Source organism: Abramis brama, assembly GCF_963993115.1.
Source record: "Abramis brama genome assembly, chromosome: 3".
NCBI classification, from domain to species: Eukaryota; Metazoa; Chordata; class Actinopteri; order Cypriniformes; family Leuciscidae; genus Abramis; species Abramis brama.
In genome coordinates, this window is record NC_139965.1 from 30,252,565 (window position 1) to 30,272,982 (window position 20,418).

Sequence of the window (20,418 nt, forward strand, 5' to 3'; positions counted from 1 at the left end):
CTGTAAAATATTAAAAAATGTGTTACCTGGTCCCATGGTTGTATTTCCTTTTCCTTTTCTGCGCTGAAAATAAAGGCGAAGCCCATTGTGAGGTGTGTGGCCCACACGGCGAGACCAAGCAAAGTTCTCCATCTTTGAGAGAGGGTGTCTGTACTACACACTAATATAAACACAGCCAGGAACAAACACAATGCTCCTCCCACAACTCCCACAAATACACCATGTTCCTGTGCTTTCTGAAACACATAGACATATGGAGAGAGCAAGGTGTTAAGGGCAAACACGCACATCACATAAGACAGCTCATTCAAAGGGTTAGGAAAAAGCAGTGTGTTTGTGGGAGTGGGTGTATGAGCTGCAGTGCATAAGCTTCCAAAGAAATAAATAAATCTGTTCAAAAGAAATTGTTAATGCTCTCTCTAGAAAAAAAAAACTTTGTGAAACTTTGTAAATAGTAAAACAAAATACACACACATGCCCACACACAGAGAGCAACACTGGTTGTAATTCTGTTCCTCCCACGGCCGGTTGGTGAAGAGAGAGGAGGTTACAGAAGTTCGCACAGATGGTACAGTGCTTATCTGCTAAAGAGATGAACAACAGCAGTGCAAAAGGAGCGTTCACGGCCCCACTTCACATCCAGCTGACTCCAGAGAAAGTATATGTGATAATGTGCCAAAGGAACCAGAGAAAGAGAGACTATCATACAATGTGCTACATATTCCCCAAATAAAAGCAATTCTAAAGGACTTGGCATAAACTGGCAATTACTACAATTAAAACACTCAATTTCCTGTCACGGATAATGCCAGTTCACATCTGCATTGTGATAATCAGGCCTCAAATTACGCAACTACTGAGAATCAGCACCTCAGTCGCCGCAGGATTATGTAAGCGAGGCTGCTTCAATCATCAGATACCATCTGAACAACAAGGACAAACCTGTTCCAGAAAGAAGAGCAATGTATGTTGAATACTGACTTGTGTTGTGTTTTTCCTAATTTTAAGCAAGTGGGCATTTTAGAGAAGGGTTTGAGGGCTACCATCCTGCAGAGTTTAGCTCCAACCCTAATCAAACACGCCTGATCCAGCTAATCAACGTGTTCATGGTATAACAAGGTAAGTGTGTTGGAGCACCCACATGGAAAGAACCTATATGAGGATATATGCGCATATATTAAACCTATATGCAGTTTATATGCACATATATGCTGCATATATACAGCATATATGCACATATATGATCATATATATGCTGCATATATGCGTATATATGCCACATATCGGCAAAATTGAGGTGCATATATGTGCATATACAGGCCATATAGGTCTCCTGTATTGCTTCTTTATATCCACATATAAGCCCTATATGTACATACAAGATATGTCTCCTATATATCTCATGGCAGGATGGTCATTTTGTAGCTCATATCTCACTTTGGCAACTGTCATACATGATGCCTAGCTCAGATAGGCATATCAATTCGAAGCTCACGGAGCTGAGAAGATCAAAAAGATAAATTGTTTTTTTTTTTCTGTTCAGTTTTTTGTCTTATTTTTGTTCTTGTACTATTTGATTGTTCTTAAGTAAATAAATAATGTAAATTTCTACATTTTGGGGTTTTATTTATGTTGCCTACACTGTAAAAAAAAGTGTAATTTATGTAATGTTAATGTTAGGTAATGTAATGTTAGGTAATGGTCTGTATTTTTTACAGAATTTTACCGTTTTGTCATTATACAATGCCTGTTATTTTGCAGATATTTGCTGTAATTTAAAGGTCCACTATTACATTTACAGGTAATTGCTTGTATTTTGGTTTTACATCAATTTTACGTTTTTTAAAAGGAACTTGTCTGTATTTTTACAAAGTAATATTTTACAGATTTTTTTTCTGTGAAATTAGAAAACAAATAAAAGAAGGTATAACTGAAGAAATCTGCATCTATTCAATATGTTGTCCTTACAGATTATTAAGCATGTGGGGGTTAAAGTGAGTTTTTTTAAGGTTAAATAATAGTATTTGTACATACAGTATAGGCTACAGTAGACCTGTATTGAATTATTTTTTTATTGCATAGGCTATAGTCTTTTAATCTTGTCTTGCAAATAGATGCTCATTTTGATCATTATTTCATTGTCTTATTCTCCCATAATTTCATGTATATTTTATTAATATTTTTCCAAATCTCCATTGCTGCACATTCAGGGCTTTGTGTGTGTGTGTGTGTGTGTGTGTGTGTGTGTGTGTGTGCGTGCGTGCGTGCGTGCGTGCGTGCGTGCGCACGCGATGACGCAGATTCAAATTCGCCGCCATTACGTTTCGCTGTTTTGTCCCACCCACAACAGTTAGCTGATCAGTAGTGATGGGCGATACTGCAAATTTCGGTACTGATCCGATACCAAGTAAATACAGGGCCAGTATCGCCGATATCGATACCGATACCAATACTTTTTCATTTTAAAAGCATGCACTTGAACTTGTATGCACTTTCCTGTGCTAGAGCAGTGTGTCATGATTTATGAGGTGAATTTATCATTAATATACTAAATCTGAATATGTTTTCATGACTACTAGGCCTAAATATTTTGTGATTTGTGCTCTCAACTCGCCTGTAATTAGTCAGTGACTTTTACAAAACTACCCTAATTATAGTACTAGCCTACTACTAGCCAGTACTAGCCTGCTGTTCAAAAGTTTGGGGTCTGTAAGATTTTTAATTCTCTTCTGCATTTATTTGATCAAAAATACAGTAAAAACTGTAATATTACAATTTAACATAGGCTATCTGTTTTCTATGCCATAGTAAACTGTAATTTATTCATGTGATCAAAGCTGAATTTTCGGCATCATTACTCCAGTCATGATGATAATTCATTTTAATATGCTGATTTGCTGCTCAGGCAACATTTCTTATTATTATCATGTCAATTATATATGTCACATATGTCACATATATTAAAAACCTATATCAAAACCTATATTAAAACATATATGTTTATATAGGTTATTTCCATGTGGGCAGGGTTGGAACTTAAGTCTGCAGGAAGATAGCCCTCCAGGAGCAGGGTTGGCTACCCCTACTTAAGAGCGTGGAAGCATGTATACCAGGGCTAGGCAAGTTCGGTCCTAGGGAGCCACTGTCCTGCAGAGTTTAGCTCTAACCCTATTCAATATCAAACACACCTGAACAAGCTAATCAATGTCTTCAGGATTACTAAGGCCTTGTCCACACTTATACGTTTTCGTTTGAAAACGCATTTTTTTGCGTCCACACTGAGATTGCGTTTTTATTAATGAAAACGAAGCTTTTTGAAAACGCTCTCCAAAGTGGATAAATTAGTGTGGACTGTCAAAACGGAGGTATTTAAAAACAATGACACAAGTTTAGTCACGGTATTGTGCCTGTTATGTGCTATTCACTGTCACACTGTTGCTAAAATGTTACTTTGCACACTCTTCATATCACAGTCCAGCAAAGATGACAGAAAATGTACTCACATTTGCTGTCCTGCTGCAATACATGAGAGAAGTTGCGTTTTAGACCAAACATACGGTGACTGATTACGACCTGGACGCATCAGTGAATGGTGAGATATTTTGCTAAATAAAATTATCCTGTCAGAAGAATTGTGCGATAACTTTATTATTTATTTTTCCGTCTGTATCATCGCAGTGAGTTTTTGTGAGGTTTTACGCATGCGCAGTAAGGTGAATTTAGCGTTTTCAGGCATTTTCCAGAAGCTTCTCATCCACACTGGGAGATTGTTAAACGAAAACGCAGTTTTCAAATGTATCCGGATTAATGTAGACGTAGCCTAAAGGCTATAGCCAGGTGAGGTTTTTTTCAGGGTTGGAGTCAAACTCTACAGGACAATGGCTCTCTAGGAACAAACTTGCCTACCCCTGGTGTATACTGTATGAGTGCATTTGCATGAATGTGGCATCTCACCAGATTCAGGCTGAAGAAGAGCACTAGAAGTGTGACACAAGTGAGCATGCTCAGTCCCAGCAACAGAACGAATGGCTGGTATTGGCTAATGCCAGAAAATTTCCTGTACAGTGCTTCCTGTTTCAACTTCTGCTCATTCAGCAAGTACTTCCCTTTTGCTGGCATACTGACCAACGGCAGTGCAGAGGCTGAATATTACTGGCCTATCAGAGCAGAGCGATGAGATGCCACAGAAATACACCTCCTCCCATCCAGCAGAGTGCGGCTATGCTGAAATTCCCATAGAAACCACGTGAGAGTGTGTGGGAGGTCATTCCAGTGCAGAACACTTCAGCTCCACAGCACCATTCTGTGCATGTTCTTTATGATCCTTCTTTTTGTACTTTTCCCGTCACTCTGGTGCCTCCTGGTCCTGTTGGAGAGGGCTTCAGGGTACCACTGTGTGTGTAAGTTTGATGAAAGGCGATGCAATGCAATTACGGATTCTTCCAGAGTCCAAATATTCCTGTCACACACAGAAAATAGAGAGAGTAATTTGTTAGATAGACTACAATGATTACACTAATATGACTCATACTATAGTCATTCTGACTACCTGTAACTTGAAAGCGAAGAAACCTTGAAATTAAGGTGCTTTTCATTTGGAAACTAACTTGGGTTTGTTTCAAATCTGTCGAATTATGCATCAAGTTTAGAGAGCACACTTTCAGGTCAAACCCTTTGATCTCAGTAAACGCTGCTCTGTTCTGTCATTCCCACACTGGCGGCTCTCTGTGCCTGTGAAAAGGCTTTTGGGTAGAGTTCAACATTTGTGTGGATTCAGTTCTCTCTTCATTACTAAGCCTAATGCAGATGGCTGCTGTCCATGGCATCCTCGGCCAAACCTCAGTTACACTTAGACTGAGACGAGACGAGCCGAGCTTTACAAAGAAAAAAACTGGACACATATTATGTGAACTCTGTCCTCAGTGCAGGCAGTTGTTTAATGCTTTTAAATGGTACACTATTTTATGCTGACAATAAAAAATATATATATCTTAACATAAAAATAGACACTTCATTTTTCTGAAAGCGGAAAGCAACAAGATGCTGTCAGCACAGCACAACAGTTAGATAAAACACATACAGTACATACACTACATTTGTTTTAAAGTAATTAAAACTTTTATTTAGCAAGTGTGAATTAAATTAATAAAAAGTGACAGTAAAGAAATGTGTAATGTTAACTTTCTATTAATAAAAGAATCCTAAAAAAAAATCATTCCAGTTTCCATAAAAACATAGCAACTGTTTTCAACAAAAAATAAGAAGTAATACTAAATGTTTCTTGAGCAGCAAATTAACATATTAGAATGATTTCTGAAGGATCATGTGACACTGAAGACTGGAGTAATGATGCTGAAAATTCAGCTTTCATAACATGAATAGATTACATTTTAAAATATATATAAATATAAAAGTTATTTTAAATTGTATTTATATTTCACAATATTACAGTTTATACTGCAATTATTATCAAATAAGCCTTGGTGAGCATAAGAGACTAGTGAAAAATAGATACACTAGTTGACCTCCTTTATCTACTATTTGGTTGTTGGACATATAGTTGATCAGTTTATCGTCGTCATCATCATGACCCATCCCTAATCTGAATGTGCCGGAAAACAATCTGCATCACTACATCCTCATTCAGGTGGAGTAAACAGTCACCAGAGGAAGAAGAGCAGAAGAGTCTCTGTAAATAAGCTGCATCCAAAGGTCATAATTTCTCATTGCAGGTTATTATTGTTTGAGGAGGGCAACCAAACGATCATGGAAGCGTAAGCAACAGCTTCACATCTGAATGCACACACACACACACACACACACACACCATGAAACACACTAAGCCATCAAGAGTGTTTCAAATGATGCTAAACCCGGCTGTGCTGACGTATTGCTGACAACATTGATCACTGATAATAGTGCACTGAAAAATAAATAAATTCTCATTTCCTGTAAATTCATTGGATTACCAAAGAAGTATTAGAAATATCCTCTTAACACTATTAAAAAAGCAGAAAGTCAAAGGACAGAAGCACAGAAAACAGCAGAGAGAGAGAGAGAGAGAGAGAGAGAGAGAGAGAGAGAGAGAGAGAGAGAGAGAGAGAGAGAGAGAGAGAGAGAGAGAGAGAGAGAGAGAGAGAGAGAGAGAGATGGGATGCTCCACGATTATCTCTTTGTTGAGGGTCATTAAAGACCTGAATGACAGCACCGTGTCAGTCTCTCACTCTCCCAGACAAATGCACCCAAGCCAACAAGCGGCCTTTATATTCCCAAACTAAAGTTACCATGGCAAAGGAACAATCCAACTGGGCAATAACCGAAAGAAAGACAGAGAGAGGGTGGGAGAGACAGAAGGAATGAGAGTGAATAGTCTCTCCATGCGGAAACAGGGAGGGTCAGATCCTCCTGGCTGCTGCTGTAGATCCTGCAGAGCACAGCGAAGAGTGGTGAAGATCTGAACCTACACAATGATCTGACCCTTAACATGACGCAAGCACAGCACAGGGTTCGTACAGATACTGTCTAATTAATTCCAGGACTTTCAAGTACTTTTCAAGCACTACTTGTTTGGTTTTCAAGGGCTACAATCAGAGATCACACTTATCAAACAATATCTTTATCTTACAAAAAAAAAGAAAGAAAAGGTAAATAGATAAATAAGGGTATACTAATGAAACACAATGGTACAAAAAGGGGCAGCACATGCAAAGTATGCAATGACTGTGGGAATATTAACAAAGCCTTGAATTTTCATTGCATAGAAGAGCAAATAGAAATTGGGCATAAACTCCTTGTATGATTCTTATTAAAAGATGAAATAACAGAAGAAAACAAATGATTTCATTTGTAAAAATGTAAAGCATTTCATTGTAAATAATAAGGCAATGAAATAAGGCGCAACCGACAAGCAAAGCGGCCCCTGGTTAAAGCTGAATCTGACGCTTGACTTCATAGAGATCAATCCATTGTCCAGCGCTAAATCACCTTAACCATTGAAAGGATACTATGACAGAGATATTTCCTCATTCAAACACCCCTTATGAATTTATGATTGACCTGAAGAATGAAAGCTGTATTATATACTTGGAGATATATGAGCAATATCACGCGCATAGCCATGTAAATGGCTCTATAGCTATATTGAAAAAACTGTATTGTGTTTTATCGAAAAAATGAAACACTAATTTCATATATATTGTCTTTCAATAATTCAAGCACTTTCCATAAATATGGCTGTTTTCAAGGGTTTTCCAAATTCAAGTACTTCATAGATTACGCACTTTGTATGAACCCTGACATCACTATAATCAGCCCGTCTCCTCGGGGTCGGGGGTCAAACTTTACGTAGCTACATATTATGAACAGCACAGCAGTCTGCAGCACAGATCAGTGACACAGTAAGATTTCACGTCTCATGCACACTACTCATCAATATTAACAATACAGGAATTAATTTCATCAAGGAAGCAATTACGTTCACCTCACCTAAACATGATTGGTTGATATACTTTTTTTTTTGCATGTCCATAATGTCATTCATAGATTACACGTGGGAAAAATATTTACAAACTCTTATTTTGTTAATAGACAGATGCATATTGCATTATTAGAGAACACTGAGATTTCAATCACTTCTCATACTATCCAATCAAATATCATTGCAATGCTGAATTCTCTCACCCGTCATCATTTACTCACTCCCATGTCTTTCCAAACCTGTATGACAAAACATATTTTGAATATTGTTAACAGATACTGTTTTGCAGGTGGACTGGAGATCGTGACACTCTCACACTCATCTTATTTTGCTCTTCTGTGGAAAAACATGTGATGGAGCAAAGAGAAGACGGGCAGGGGGAAGTATGTGAGTCCAAATCTGAGCAATCTAAATGTGAATTTTCAAGAGCTCCATGTGAGAGATGGTGTCGTCCATGGTCAAACTTAGGACAGTGGCCTTCCAACAAATAAAAGCCCTGTTCTCTGCCTTAATCCAGCAAAACCAGTTAGAAAATGTACTATTTTTCATTTCCTTTTTTGTTGTCCATTCCATCACCCACAGTAGGGCTGCACCATCCACTGATTTTTTTTTATAATGCTGAAATTATGATAATATGCTAATTATTAGGGTTGCTGTGACTGTGATATGATTTTAATGCATTCATCTGTAATGTTTATGGAAATGCAAAGAGCAAACGCTAGGCCCATGATTATCTTCTGGTAGCTGCCTGCGTGCACCAATGACATCATCTGCATAGGATGAACAAAGCAAACAAGATGCGGTCCCTGTTAAGATTTCCATTTGATTTCCATTAATTCTGGAAATACTTTTTAAACAATGTCACTTAGTGTGTTCACACAAAGATCTGCTGCAAGGAGACGGCATTTCTGACGCCTGTCCTGTACCAAACTGTAACGGGCAATGTATAGTTCCTATGACGAGAAAAAACAGGTACGATTCAGCATTCTGACCTTTTTAGGGTCGTGTTGTGTTCATATTTCAAGCGGACCGAGACCCATCTTTTCAGCAGTCTTGGTCTGCTTGCTTGGTGCACACCAGAGTTCAGATGGCAGCATTCACACTTAAAATGAACCGCACTAACAAAGTAATCGCACCAGAGTTTGTTTTAATTGAACCAGACCTGCTAAGTGTGAACACACCCTTTTTTCTTTACCTAGAAAGAGCAGAAGACATGCATATTGGATGTGCCATTTTTTATGGCTTGAAATTCACTTGAAAATAACTGAAATTTAAATAATACATAAATCTTAGGTTTATCATATCACATATTGTCATTGTTATAGTAATTATTATTTAAAATAAATGTTTTCTATTCTAAAAAAAAAAAAAAAAAAAAATCTATTTTCCATTTCTACTTCAAATGTAATTTTTTGCTGTGCTGCCAAAGATACATTTTATATATACATGTATGTATGTATATAAACAGAAGTGTAAGCATTGAGCACTGAGTAGATCACTGCCTACACACAGCACAAAACCATCTGAACAGGCTAGTTTTGTTGTGAGGAATCATACACTGTGGCTATTGCAATAGACTAATTAAATGTTTACTGCATATTATTTACACTTCATAGATTATTATCTGCTTCTTCACACATCATAACTGATTTAGCTGCAAGGTACCTCCATAAGGATTTCATCTGTTTACCTTTGCAATCTGTCATATATTACCATAGCTGTGCAACTATTGACTTTTATCTTTTACTACCTGCTTAAGTAATTATTTAATCAATTTTGTAAGTACATATCTGTCAAGAACAACAATATAAATGTAGGTCAGACCATGAGTTCATCACACTGGCAAACGAGTGACTAAAATTGAGGGCAAAAATGTATGTAATAATAACAAAAAAAATATTAAAGGGGTCATGCTTTAAAGGGGGCTTTTTTAATTTTTTTATTTTGTTGTCTGAGGTCCACTTATGATGTTCGCTTGGTTTTTACATTCAAAAACATCAAAATGAAAAAGTAATAGGCTATTTTCTACCCTGGTTTTGAGTCTAGCTCCTGAAATGCTCGTTTTTTTCCGTGCCGCATTGAAGACTTGGAAGTAAACATGCTATGATTGGATAACAGTTTTGCATATTACTACAATGAGTTTCATTTAATACACGAATCGGTGGGGCGGGGCTAAACAGGCAGTGTTGAAGTAGGCGTTGATCATCTTCTGCGGAGGCGGTGTTTGATACCCTTTGACGTCATAGTCGCCCACAGGATATTCTTATAGTATGATGACCTCTTATATGTCAAAAGCTCAAAGAAAATTTGATTTCTCAGTTCATCACCCCTTTAATAATAATGAGTGTTGTATTGAGAAAAGCAAGTCCACTTAAAGGAACACTCCACCGTTTTTTTAAATAGGGCTTATTCACATTCTTTCATACATTTAGATAGGTGGGTAAATGCATTTTTGTCTCAGTGCATGCATTGTTTTAGTTTGACAGGGTCGGCGCTAGCTTAGCTTAGCACAATGAATGGAATCCTTTGTTGCCAGCTAGCATGTCCTGAGTAAAAGTGATCAAAAAAACAAAAACAAAACCACGTAATTACTTCTTGTGGCCTGCGTATTCACAACGAGTACAAATAGCGATGCAGATTAACACTAGGCGATTTCCTAGGCAGATATTGACTTGGGACTATATTAGGGGGAAGCACAGGCGAAGCACTGCTGCTTAGGCGAAGCACTGCTACTTGGGCGCAGAGATATCACGCAACACATGAAATCCCACGACTTCCGTCAACATACCGGTATGCATTGCAACGAGTCAAAACACAGAAGAAGAAGAAGAACACGCGTGACCTGCACCGAGTGTCTTCGCTTTTGGATTGTTTATTTTGAGAAGTTACAGCTACAGTTACAGCAAACATGGTAATTATCTGCGTAGCAAAAGGTTGTGAGAACAAGGACATACACAAATGTAATGTTTCACAGAATTCCATCGAATGTGGAACTGAGAAATAAATGGCTAGCTGCTCTGGAGATCTGTACTTCAACGCCTCTCTACAAAATTAAACAGTATCGTGTTTGCGAAGAGCGTTTTGCACCGGAGGACTAAGTTACTTTGAAAAAATGGAATATGGGCTCAGAAAGACTGTACTAAGTTACGTCTGAAACATACGGCTGTCCCATCCCATCTATTTTCAAAGCACAGGCAGAACAAAGTGCACATGTAAGTTGTCTTTTATTACTCTTCCTTATGTTAATCTGTGTCTTTATTCGGTTGTAAGATAGATGCTGAGAAGCTGTATATAGACTACGGTTCAAATAACGTTAGCCTCCTCTAGTATAACCTCATGTTGAATTCAACCTGTTTAGCATGAACAACCAAACTAAAATAAAAATCGCTGTTATCGTTACCTGTAAAATGAAATGACTGAGGGCTAAGTTAGCTATTTCTCTCACCGAGTTAACGTTAGCCTGGTTCTTTTGACTCAGGAGTTTTAGTACAACTACTATGAGGAGAAGGCTACAAACAGTTTACTATACATGGGTCATGTTTAAAATAATCACTTACTCTGTGGACAGCTGTCCATTTGGTCTATTCGGCGTGGGGCGTTTTTTCCAGTTCACTTTATCACACCGGAAAAAAAATCGAGTACTGCCGGATGGATCAGCGCCGTGAAATCCTCGGTAGCTGTGACACAACTGCGGGCACGCTCATCTTGATCTGACGCGTTGAGCCTGGTCATCGATGGCAGTAACTTGTCCCACTCGCCACAGCACAGACACTATTTCAGTCGGCATATTCCCCCACATTCACACCACCAGTTCGTGTTGGCTCTCATCCTCACGTCCTCGGGCTGTTGAGCGATCGCAACCTCCGCCTGTCGTTCTATTTCCACTCATTTTCTGTAAACTCTTGTACATATAGGTATGGTTCTGGCTCACACAAAATCAGCCATGTTCATTGCCATTCATGTACTGTAGGAAAAATAGCCAGCTACTATTCACACCGGTATGTTGACGGAAGTCGTGGGATTTCATGTGTTGCGTGATATCTCTGCGCCCAAGTACTAGCAGTGCTTCGCCTGTGCTTCCCCCTAATATAGTCCCAAGTCAATATCTGCCTAGGAAATCGCCTAGTGCTAATCTGCATCGCTATTTGTACTTGTTGTGAATACGCAGGCCACAAGAAGTAATTATGTGGGTTTTTTATTTATTTTTTTATCACTTTTACTCAGGCCATGCTAGCTGGCAACAAAGGATTCCATTCATTGTGCTAAGCTAGCGCCGACCCTGTCAAACTAAAACAATGCATGCACTGAGACAAAAATGCATTTACCCACCTATCTAAATGTATGAAAGAATGTGAATAAGCCCTATTTCAAAAAACGATGGAATGTTCCTTTAAACAATTGTGTCTTTGTGCCACAGGTACTACTCGCCCTCAAAGTGAATATATCCCCACATATGAAGCATATTGAATTAGCACTGATGAGGAAGACTTAGATGACATTGGGTTGGGGGGTGATTTGATTAGTCAGATGCTATCCGAGACTGGTTTGGCTAATCACGGCTGCTGTTTGTAGTGTACACAGGAAGTGGAGACAGTCAAAGGCACATCCTCAACTTGGGCACTGTAAATGAATTCTGTCTCACGTTGTTGTTGAAATTCTTCTCTCGGTTCTTCTCTCATTAACAGTATGACAATCCAGAGTTCTGCTACAAAGTGGAGCTGGGCAGTATATTGAGACATGAGACATGCTGTATAAGAGCTTCAACTAACACACAAGCATGTAGTTTAAAGCGGCTTTTCTTCCTATCAGATGTGTGTGGTTTTATGCATTTGAGACCTGTTTTCCTCATCACATGGCTTACATCACAGGGTTATATCCTTATATGTAAATGTTAGAAATTCACGCATTTTCATTTTGCATAAAGGCTTGTCTTGCCAACAAGCGAATGTCCATTAAAGGTGCCTTGTGTAAAAATAAATAAATTCATACTCCACATTCCATACCAGATGGGGGCAGTATACCTCCAGAAAGTGAGTTGGTCTACTCTAGAGTATGAATATCTTCAAGCTACTCCCCTTCACCTTTACCAGTGAATATGTTCATATTCGTTTTGTTCATATTACATTTTTATTGTTAGTTTGAATTACATTAATTTGACAGACAGCATTCGCTGATGTTGACCAAGCTAGCGCCAACATAACCAGAGCTTCCAACTCTCACGCATTCACCGTGAGACACACGCAAACACTTTTCACATGCTCTCACGCCACACATCAATTTTCTCACGCACAGAAAAATCGCGAAGCAAAGAGGACACGGAGACCGACAGACTAGACAGAGCAGGTTAGTTATGATATAAAAAAAATCTCAGCTCTCAGATTCTGTCAATTTTATTACGCAATTCAAACAATAAATACCGTTTTGGCGCTTGTAAATGTTACACGACAGATCCCTAGCGCATGTGAACCGATCATCTCTACTAGCTAATAGTAAAAAAATCACGAACACTGAAAGATACAGTAACGTTAGGCTACAACTTACCAAAATGTATTCCTCATACATAATAAACCAATAGACCAATCAGTGTTTTTTATCAGCGTGAAGAGGTCAATAACACAGCTGGAGAACAATTATGTCAGATTTACCTCAGGAAAGCCATTTAATATAGCTACATAATATAGGTCACGTAGTTGGCAAGAAAAAAAGAGCAATAGAGATTGTGCTATGTGTACTATATTACAATACTGTATTTTATGAACGTTATATACGTTTATCGAACAGCCTTCGATACATTTCTATGTTATAACTTCCCGAAAATCTACACAAACATATAAAACAAACTTCTAACGAAATACTAACAGCATCTTACTTACCAATCCAAACGAAATGTTGCAAGTTCGAAGTCAAACCTCATTTTTTTCATGTCCATTAGTTGTCTCCAGCGATGGAAAGCAGTGCCAATGTTTACTCTGGTTCTGTTCCTTTTTTATCAGATTTTATTTGAATGTAGTAGTGGGGCTGTAGGCTACTTTCCACACGATTGACATCAGGTTCAAGTACGCCCACAAGCCGTGCGAGTTATTCGTGTATTGCATGTTTGGCTGGTGGTTATGTTGCCGGCATACCGCCTCCCATGGCCGAAACTGGTATTACGACACCTGTCGGGCCGTGGCTAGTAATGCTAATGCTAATTCAGGTTGATATCTCTGCAGCACTATAACTTGACATTTTTTTAATGACATCATCGCCCTTATTTCTTCTCATTCTTTTGATGCGTGTAGCTCATTTTTTGGATATTTTTACCTCAATTTTTACATAAGGCACCTTTAAATATTAATAATAAATGATTCGCCTTAAATTAGAAAAGTATCTAAAAATACTGAGGTATGATTTTAGTATCAGTATCACCCAGGACTACTACAATGTCATCTTGGAGACAATATGGTCAATAGAGAAGAAACTACATTAAACAACATCTATCCGACATCAGTGTCAAGTCAGTGTCCCTGACTCTTTAGTGAAAGGTCAGCTGAACAGTAAATACACATGCATAATAAAAGTTAATTTAATTTTGTTGTACTAAAGCAATAATTTAACTCATTAAAAATCTCATGTAAACACTTTGGTCTGACTGAAACCGTAAATCTTATGCTCGGATACTCTGCAATAATACAAAAACATCAAACAGAAGGGATTTTGAGACTTTTTAGAGATTTGTTTATCCACCTTATTTTCAACCTAAGAGCAGGCACAGCCATTTAGAACTTGAATGTGCAAAACGTCCAGTGTCATCTGCTTCCAGCTACTTTAGCTCAGTCCGTTATGCTGCCTGAAATCACAGACTGCTTATCATATAATTTTAATTCAATCATTAACACATTGGTTTGTAACACAAATAGTTTTAACGTCTACAGCACTTTGTTATTCTTAGTTACTTGCCTATAGTGGCTATTGAATCAGAAGTCTCGCACAGTCACAGAAAATAGCTTACTTCCACGTTGCTAAATAAGGTGGATACTGCGACTTGCAAAACTACAAGCAAAATCCTTCCTGATCTGCAATTAAAGTGAACGTCTGGTGTGGGTTATTTAACTGGACTGCAGGGTCAGCTAGTTAATAAATCGAAGGATTCACACTCTTTTTCCACCCTGCACTGTAAATGTTTACACAGTGTGTTCAATAAAAACATGAAAATGTACCATTGTTTATGTGCTATTTGTTTCAACAGACTGTGTCTATAATATCACAAACGCCAAGCAATATTCAGCTTATGACACTCAGAACTTACATAAATGCACTGGCCTGACAAAACTGACTGAAATCTGTGGAACGTGTTCTGGAAAGTAACAATATACTGCAGGTCCCTTTATTACTGTTTACACAATAACAAAGTGCGTCACATGAACCACACGAGAGGAAGTAGGGTCTACATCATTTTATGGTGACTTTACAGAATGTACTGTATACTAATTTTTATCAAGAGATCAACTCTGCCTCATCTCTCTTTGTGTTCGCTCTCTCTCTCTCTCTGGACTCACAGATGAGGTGTGGTAAATGGCTCCCTGCAGAGTGAAATTGTCTTTTTGAAGAAAAGATATTCCATCATCACTCTCATAAAGAGACATCACTGTTATCTTTCGGAAGCACAGACAATAGCAACCCTGCCGTGAGACGACAAGGTCAAGCTACAAAGGAATCCTGGTAGTGTTGCTGTGGGTGGAAACGTAGTGTGTGTGTGAGTGTGAGTTTTTATAATGACCACACCTTTGCTTTCACCTACAGCAGTGGTTCCCAAACTGGGGTACGTAAGGTGACATAAGGGGTACACAAACAAAATGTTTTGCCACCCCGCCTTAAAATAACATTAAAATCGAGCATGTATGTCTGACTGCATCCACAAGCAGCGTGCATGATAGGTTGCGTACAGACTATGCTGCCTTAGCAAATATCGCTATGTTACTGCACACACTTTGTTCTAATTCGCCAAAAGGAAACAAAATAAAACCAAAATGAATAAACAGCTTGAATATTCGATCTCTACATGGGCGGGAATTAAATGCCCCTTTCCGCTGATTGGTCAATCAAACATAAAACCGTGGCAGAATCAGTTGATCCTCAGTTCCGCGCAACAAAATAATAGTCATCCACTGCTAGAGTTGCACGGATTATTAAACAATTTATTGCAACTACATTTAATCTCTTTCTCATCAAAAAAACAGGCTAACTGATGGCTTGACACAAACCGTACCAGGGCAGAGCAGACAGGGCTTTCTTCTGTGTATACACAGGTTCACCAATGCGCCGTGATATATTACTTTATCTCATTAATATTAATTTACTTCATATCTTTACACACAACTACCCCTAGCCTACATATTTGGAACACTGCCTGTTTTATTTAACTGACCAACAATTAAAATCTGTGTGGAAAAGCTGCGTGATGCACTACGAATATTAACCATGATTTACTACAAATAAAACCAAAAAACATGGTTAATATAATATAGTTTAGTAATATAGTTGAACCATGGTAAGCACAAATTAACCATGGTTTTGCTACACTAACTATAGTTTAACCATGGTATCTGTAGTAAAACTGGTTCATTTTCGTAAGTGCTGGACAGTGCAGAAAAAAATTAATTTAGGCTACATTGATGTGAAGTGCAGACTAGTATCGATTAAAGTTGATAAGGTTGACCAATCAGCGGAACGGTTCGTTTAATTCCGCCCATGTGGAGATTGAATATTCAAGTTGTTTATCTATTTTGTTTTTATTGTGTTTCCAATTAGTGAATTAGAACACAGTATGATGAAATCGAAAATAAAAATAAGAAAAAAACCCACATGAGTTTTTATGTTCATGAGAAGGGTCGAATATGTGATAAATGAGCGGTTTCTTCGTTTTTACGTTTTGAAGACAAAAATGAGAAAATAAGTTATCCAAAGGTACAAGGACCTTTTAAACACGGTATTGCCTGTATTGTTTGCTCAAAATACCGGAAAAAAAACAACTATACTAACTAATATAAATTTCAAACTTTATAAAACACAAGTAAACAGTAATAAAACAAGAATAAATCAAGAATTAGCAAAAGCACAAATAAATCCAACAAAACAAATTTCAGGTACAGAAATTGAAATCAAACCTAATCAAATGTAAAATAAAAATAATAAAATACGTTAAGTCAGAGTTCACTCTTCCGCCAGAACTCGACTTGCATACAGCCATTACAGGAAGCCAGTGATTATAGTTTATGAAGTTATAGATATGAATATTTTTCTAACAAAAACGAATCACTTCGCGATTTTTTGGTGGCTTCAAAATCTCAGGCGTGATTCACTCCCATTATAAAGCTTGGAAGTGCCAGGATATTTTTTTAAATAACTTAATAATACACCTAGGATGGCTTGAGGGTGAGTAAATTGTGGGTGAACTAACCCTTTAAGAGCTGCACAGATGCAATATACTGTTACACATGCATTTTCTTTCTCAACTGTTTATGTTCACTTAAGAAAAAACTGACAGTTTAGGAAGATATTTTTCGACAAGTCTTCGATCTTGAAATTACCTGATGATAAATAAAATGCAGCTCATATCTGTTGATTTCACTGACGGGAACTTAAGATCGGATTTATATCCCCATTTATGTGGGCAAGTGTAAATGAGAGGCGACTCTCCGTGCTCACACACCCAAACAGCACGCGGGTGCCAAATAGTGTTCTCTTTCGACTCTTCTTGCACTTGATTGGAATACATTTTTGATTCCCAACCCTACATTCAATGCATAATTTTTAAAGCTCAGTGTCCCATAAATAGAAGCTGTCTTAGTGAATAGAAAAGCAAATTAGCCTCAGCTTGCTATTAGAATTGAATTTGTACCTAAAAAACTGTGGATCAGTCTACAAAACAGACCTAGGTTCAATGAAACTATTATATTCAATGACTACGCCTGATGTCAAAGAAAGATAAGACTGTATTTCCTGGGAGCACACAAGGATGAGTGAAATGTTTGATGTTGCAGTAGGTGGCAAAATAGTCGATTTCAGCATATTGCCTTATCAGGATGGAGTGTTATAACTCTCACATTAAGTGTTGCCAATCTTTTCACAGCATCACATTTCATCCCACGAGTTAAATTAGTTTAGCAATACAGACACACTAGAGCAGCCATAAAGGCTATAAACATATGATACTAACTGAACATAAATGGGAAACAGACTATAACGTTTAAAATGACTTCATGTAGCTTCACATCAAGCAAATCTGTTTATTCTGCTGTAAGATTTACACAAATCTGCTCTCAGTAGCATACAATGACAGCTACTGTATAAACATATAAAGCACAAATATTTGTTAGATTTTTTATATATATATATAAATATATAAATATATATATATATATATATATATATATATATATATATATATATATATATATATTGGTAAATATTGGATATTTTATTGTACATGTTCATTTCCTCTATTTCTACATTTAGATTACCATAGCATTTATCTAATGCTCACTTAAATTGAATCTTTACAAAGACTAATAATTTAACAACACTGTTAAATGTATTACTTGGCATACCTCAAAATTAATATAACCTTTTCTATTTATTTATTTATTTATTTATTTTACAATTACCAAAAATACAAGTTTCATAGTTGGAAATTGTACATGTATCAAAACCGCATCTCAAGTCATATTTACGAGTGATGCACAACACACGTGTCTATGCGAAACATGGTGGAAACACTGATCTATAATATTGATAATATCATATAATCTATTAATAAAAATCAGTGAGAAAAAAACAAGTCTGTAGCTACTGGTGTTAATCACTCAATAACTTTCACGGTTTGTTTTACATTTAGTTGTGTGATACCATTTACTGTATAAGTTGTAGACATAAATACTTTTTTCATTTTTAATTCAGCTCTAGTTATCTGGGTTTATTGTTCAGATTCAGAATATAATTATTTTGTTTAGTTTAGACTACCTCCATGACATGTTATGTTTCCGACTTGAATGCATGATGACAGACTGCTGAAAGGATCTGCACACCCAACCAGGTCAGACTAGTGAATGACAAATAAACATTCACTCACTCTCTGCAGAATATCATTAGCTGGGGCGATGTGATGTTTAGTTCAGGTAAATGTTGCACAGGAGGGCATTATTATCCTCCATCTGAGGTTAGAGTCAGTGCACCCAACCATTCCACACCTCCAATATCTGATTACTGCGCATGTAATTACATGTGATGTAACTACCGGCGATCTGGTCTTTCTCTTTCATTAGGAGCCGCCATCAGGACTAAATGGCTGACTCATCTCACTGTCTGTCTTTCTACATGTTGATTCTCATTTCTGCTTCCTAAATATCCTCAGACAGATTCTCAAGGTCTGAGCCTAATGTCTTTCTATGTTCGATTAGCAGGGCTCCTAATACTAGGGACGAGCAAAACGAATGATAGACTACTCTGTGGGTTGCCTGAATACTGAATACTAATATAATTTAGCTGGTTTAAGATACATGGTAACACTTTATTTTAAGGTGACATGTACTTACTATAGTAATGACAGTAAATTATGCAAAGTAACTAACCCTAAACCTAGCCCTAACTGTAACCCAACTATCGTAAGTACATGTAGTTAATTGATATTACTTTGTACTTATTTGAGTAAGTACAACTACCGGTACGTCACCTAAAAATGTATCATTATCAATGTTGAAAACAGTTGTCCTGCTCAATATTTTTTTGGAAACTATAATACTTTTTTTCAGGATTCTTTAATGAATAGAATAGCATTTATTTTAAAATGTAAAATTTGATGTATCCTTGCTGAATAAAAGTATACATTTATTTTAAAAAAACAAAAACATACTGATCCCAACCGGTACTCTAAGGAAAAATCTAGAAAAAAGTATAAACATCACTAATCAAATAGTTGGCTAGTAGTTTTCCATCTAGACATATCCATACTGTCTGTTTGGTAGGAAAAAAAACGACAGGATATTCTGTTTCAGCATGAACTGTTCAGAATACAGCTCATTCTCTGTCTCACTACATGCATCATTCGTTTTCATTCTCTCCTTTTTCTCTTTCACGACAATGAAAGCCGTTGTATCAGAAACTGGTGCCCCGGTGTTTTATTACACTGTTTCAACTAAACGTGTGTGTGTGTGTGTGTGTGTTTTTTCAGGTGTGTGCATCTGTGCGGAGCTATGCAGGAACATTTACGCAGAGTGTGTATGTCTGTGTAGCTCCCTGCACGATATTGTGATTCACTCCCCTTTTCCATGGTGGAAGGACACTGGAACACACACAAAAATCAGATTGTAACCAGGAATATGCTGCACAACAATTCATCTAGACACGTCACACACAGACATTCTGCACTTCTCTAGTTCACAAACATTCACAAACATACTGTATCAGCTCAGCCTTTAGGTAAGAGATCTGTGACTGTTATGAATGTACGACTGAGAGAGAAGTTGAAAGGTTGATTATTAGCTAAGTGAAAATAGCTATCTTGTACATTAATCACCCCCCTATAACACCCTTTTTCTGGTCACTCTCTCTCATTCCCACACACATACACATACATGACCTCTAGCAGTAAGATCTCAAATTAAAATGTCAATTAAAACGTCAATTCCATTAAGAGCAACGGGTCTTTAATGACAGCTGCTGTAAAACCACTGCGAAACGTCACCACGACAAAATCTCCCAAACTCACGTTATGAAAAACATGACCATACTCTTTTCCAAAGAAAACACACTTCAACATTTTAAGTTACACACCTGCACGTTTAGTCATAATGATTATGACGTGAAAGATGTTGCATAAAGACAGTGCTGATTTTGAGCTGATAAAGGCAGTCAGAGTGAGTGGGCAGTAGATTAATAAGTCAAAGAAACGCACAGCACACACA

At 37.4% G+C, this 20,418-nt stretch overlaps 1 protein-coding gene across 4 annotated transcripts in view; it reads right to left on the bottom strand.

Moving 5' to 3' along the window:
- adcy7 (adenylate cyclase 7) overlaps positions 1-20,418 on the bottom strand; it is a 56,255-nt gene that overhangs the window by 22,745 nt on the left and 13,092 nt on the right. For all 4 annotated transcript variants that reach the window (XM_084108077.1, XM_084108078.1, XM_084108075.1 and 1 more), the window contains exons 2-3: positions 3,955-4,459; positions 27-236 (exon numbers count right to left, since the gene is read on the bottom strand). In XM_084108077.1, coding sequence (XP_083964203.1) covers positions 27-236; positions 3,955-4,119 — 375 coding nt within the window. In that variant the 5' untranslated portion in view covers positions 4,120-4,459. The remainder of the gene's footprint in view (positions 1-26; positions 237-3,954; positions 4,460-20,418) is intronic.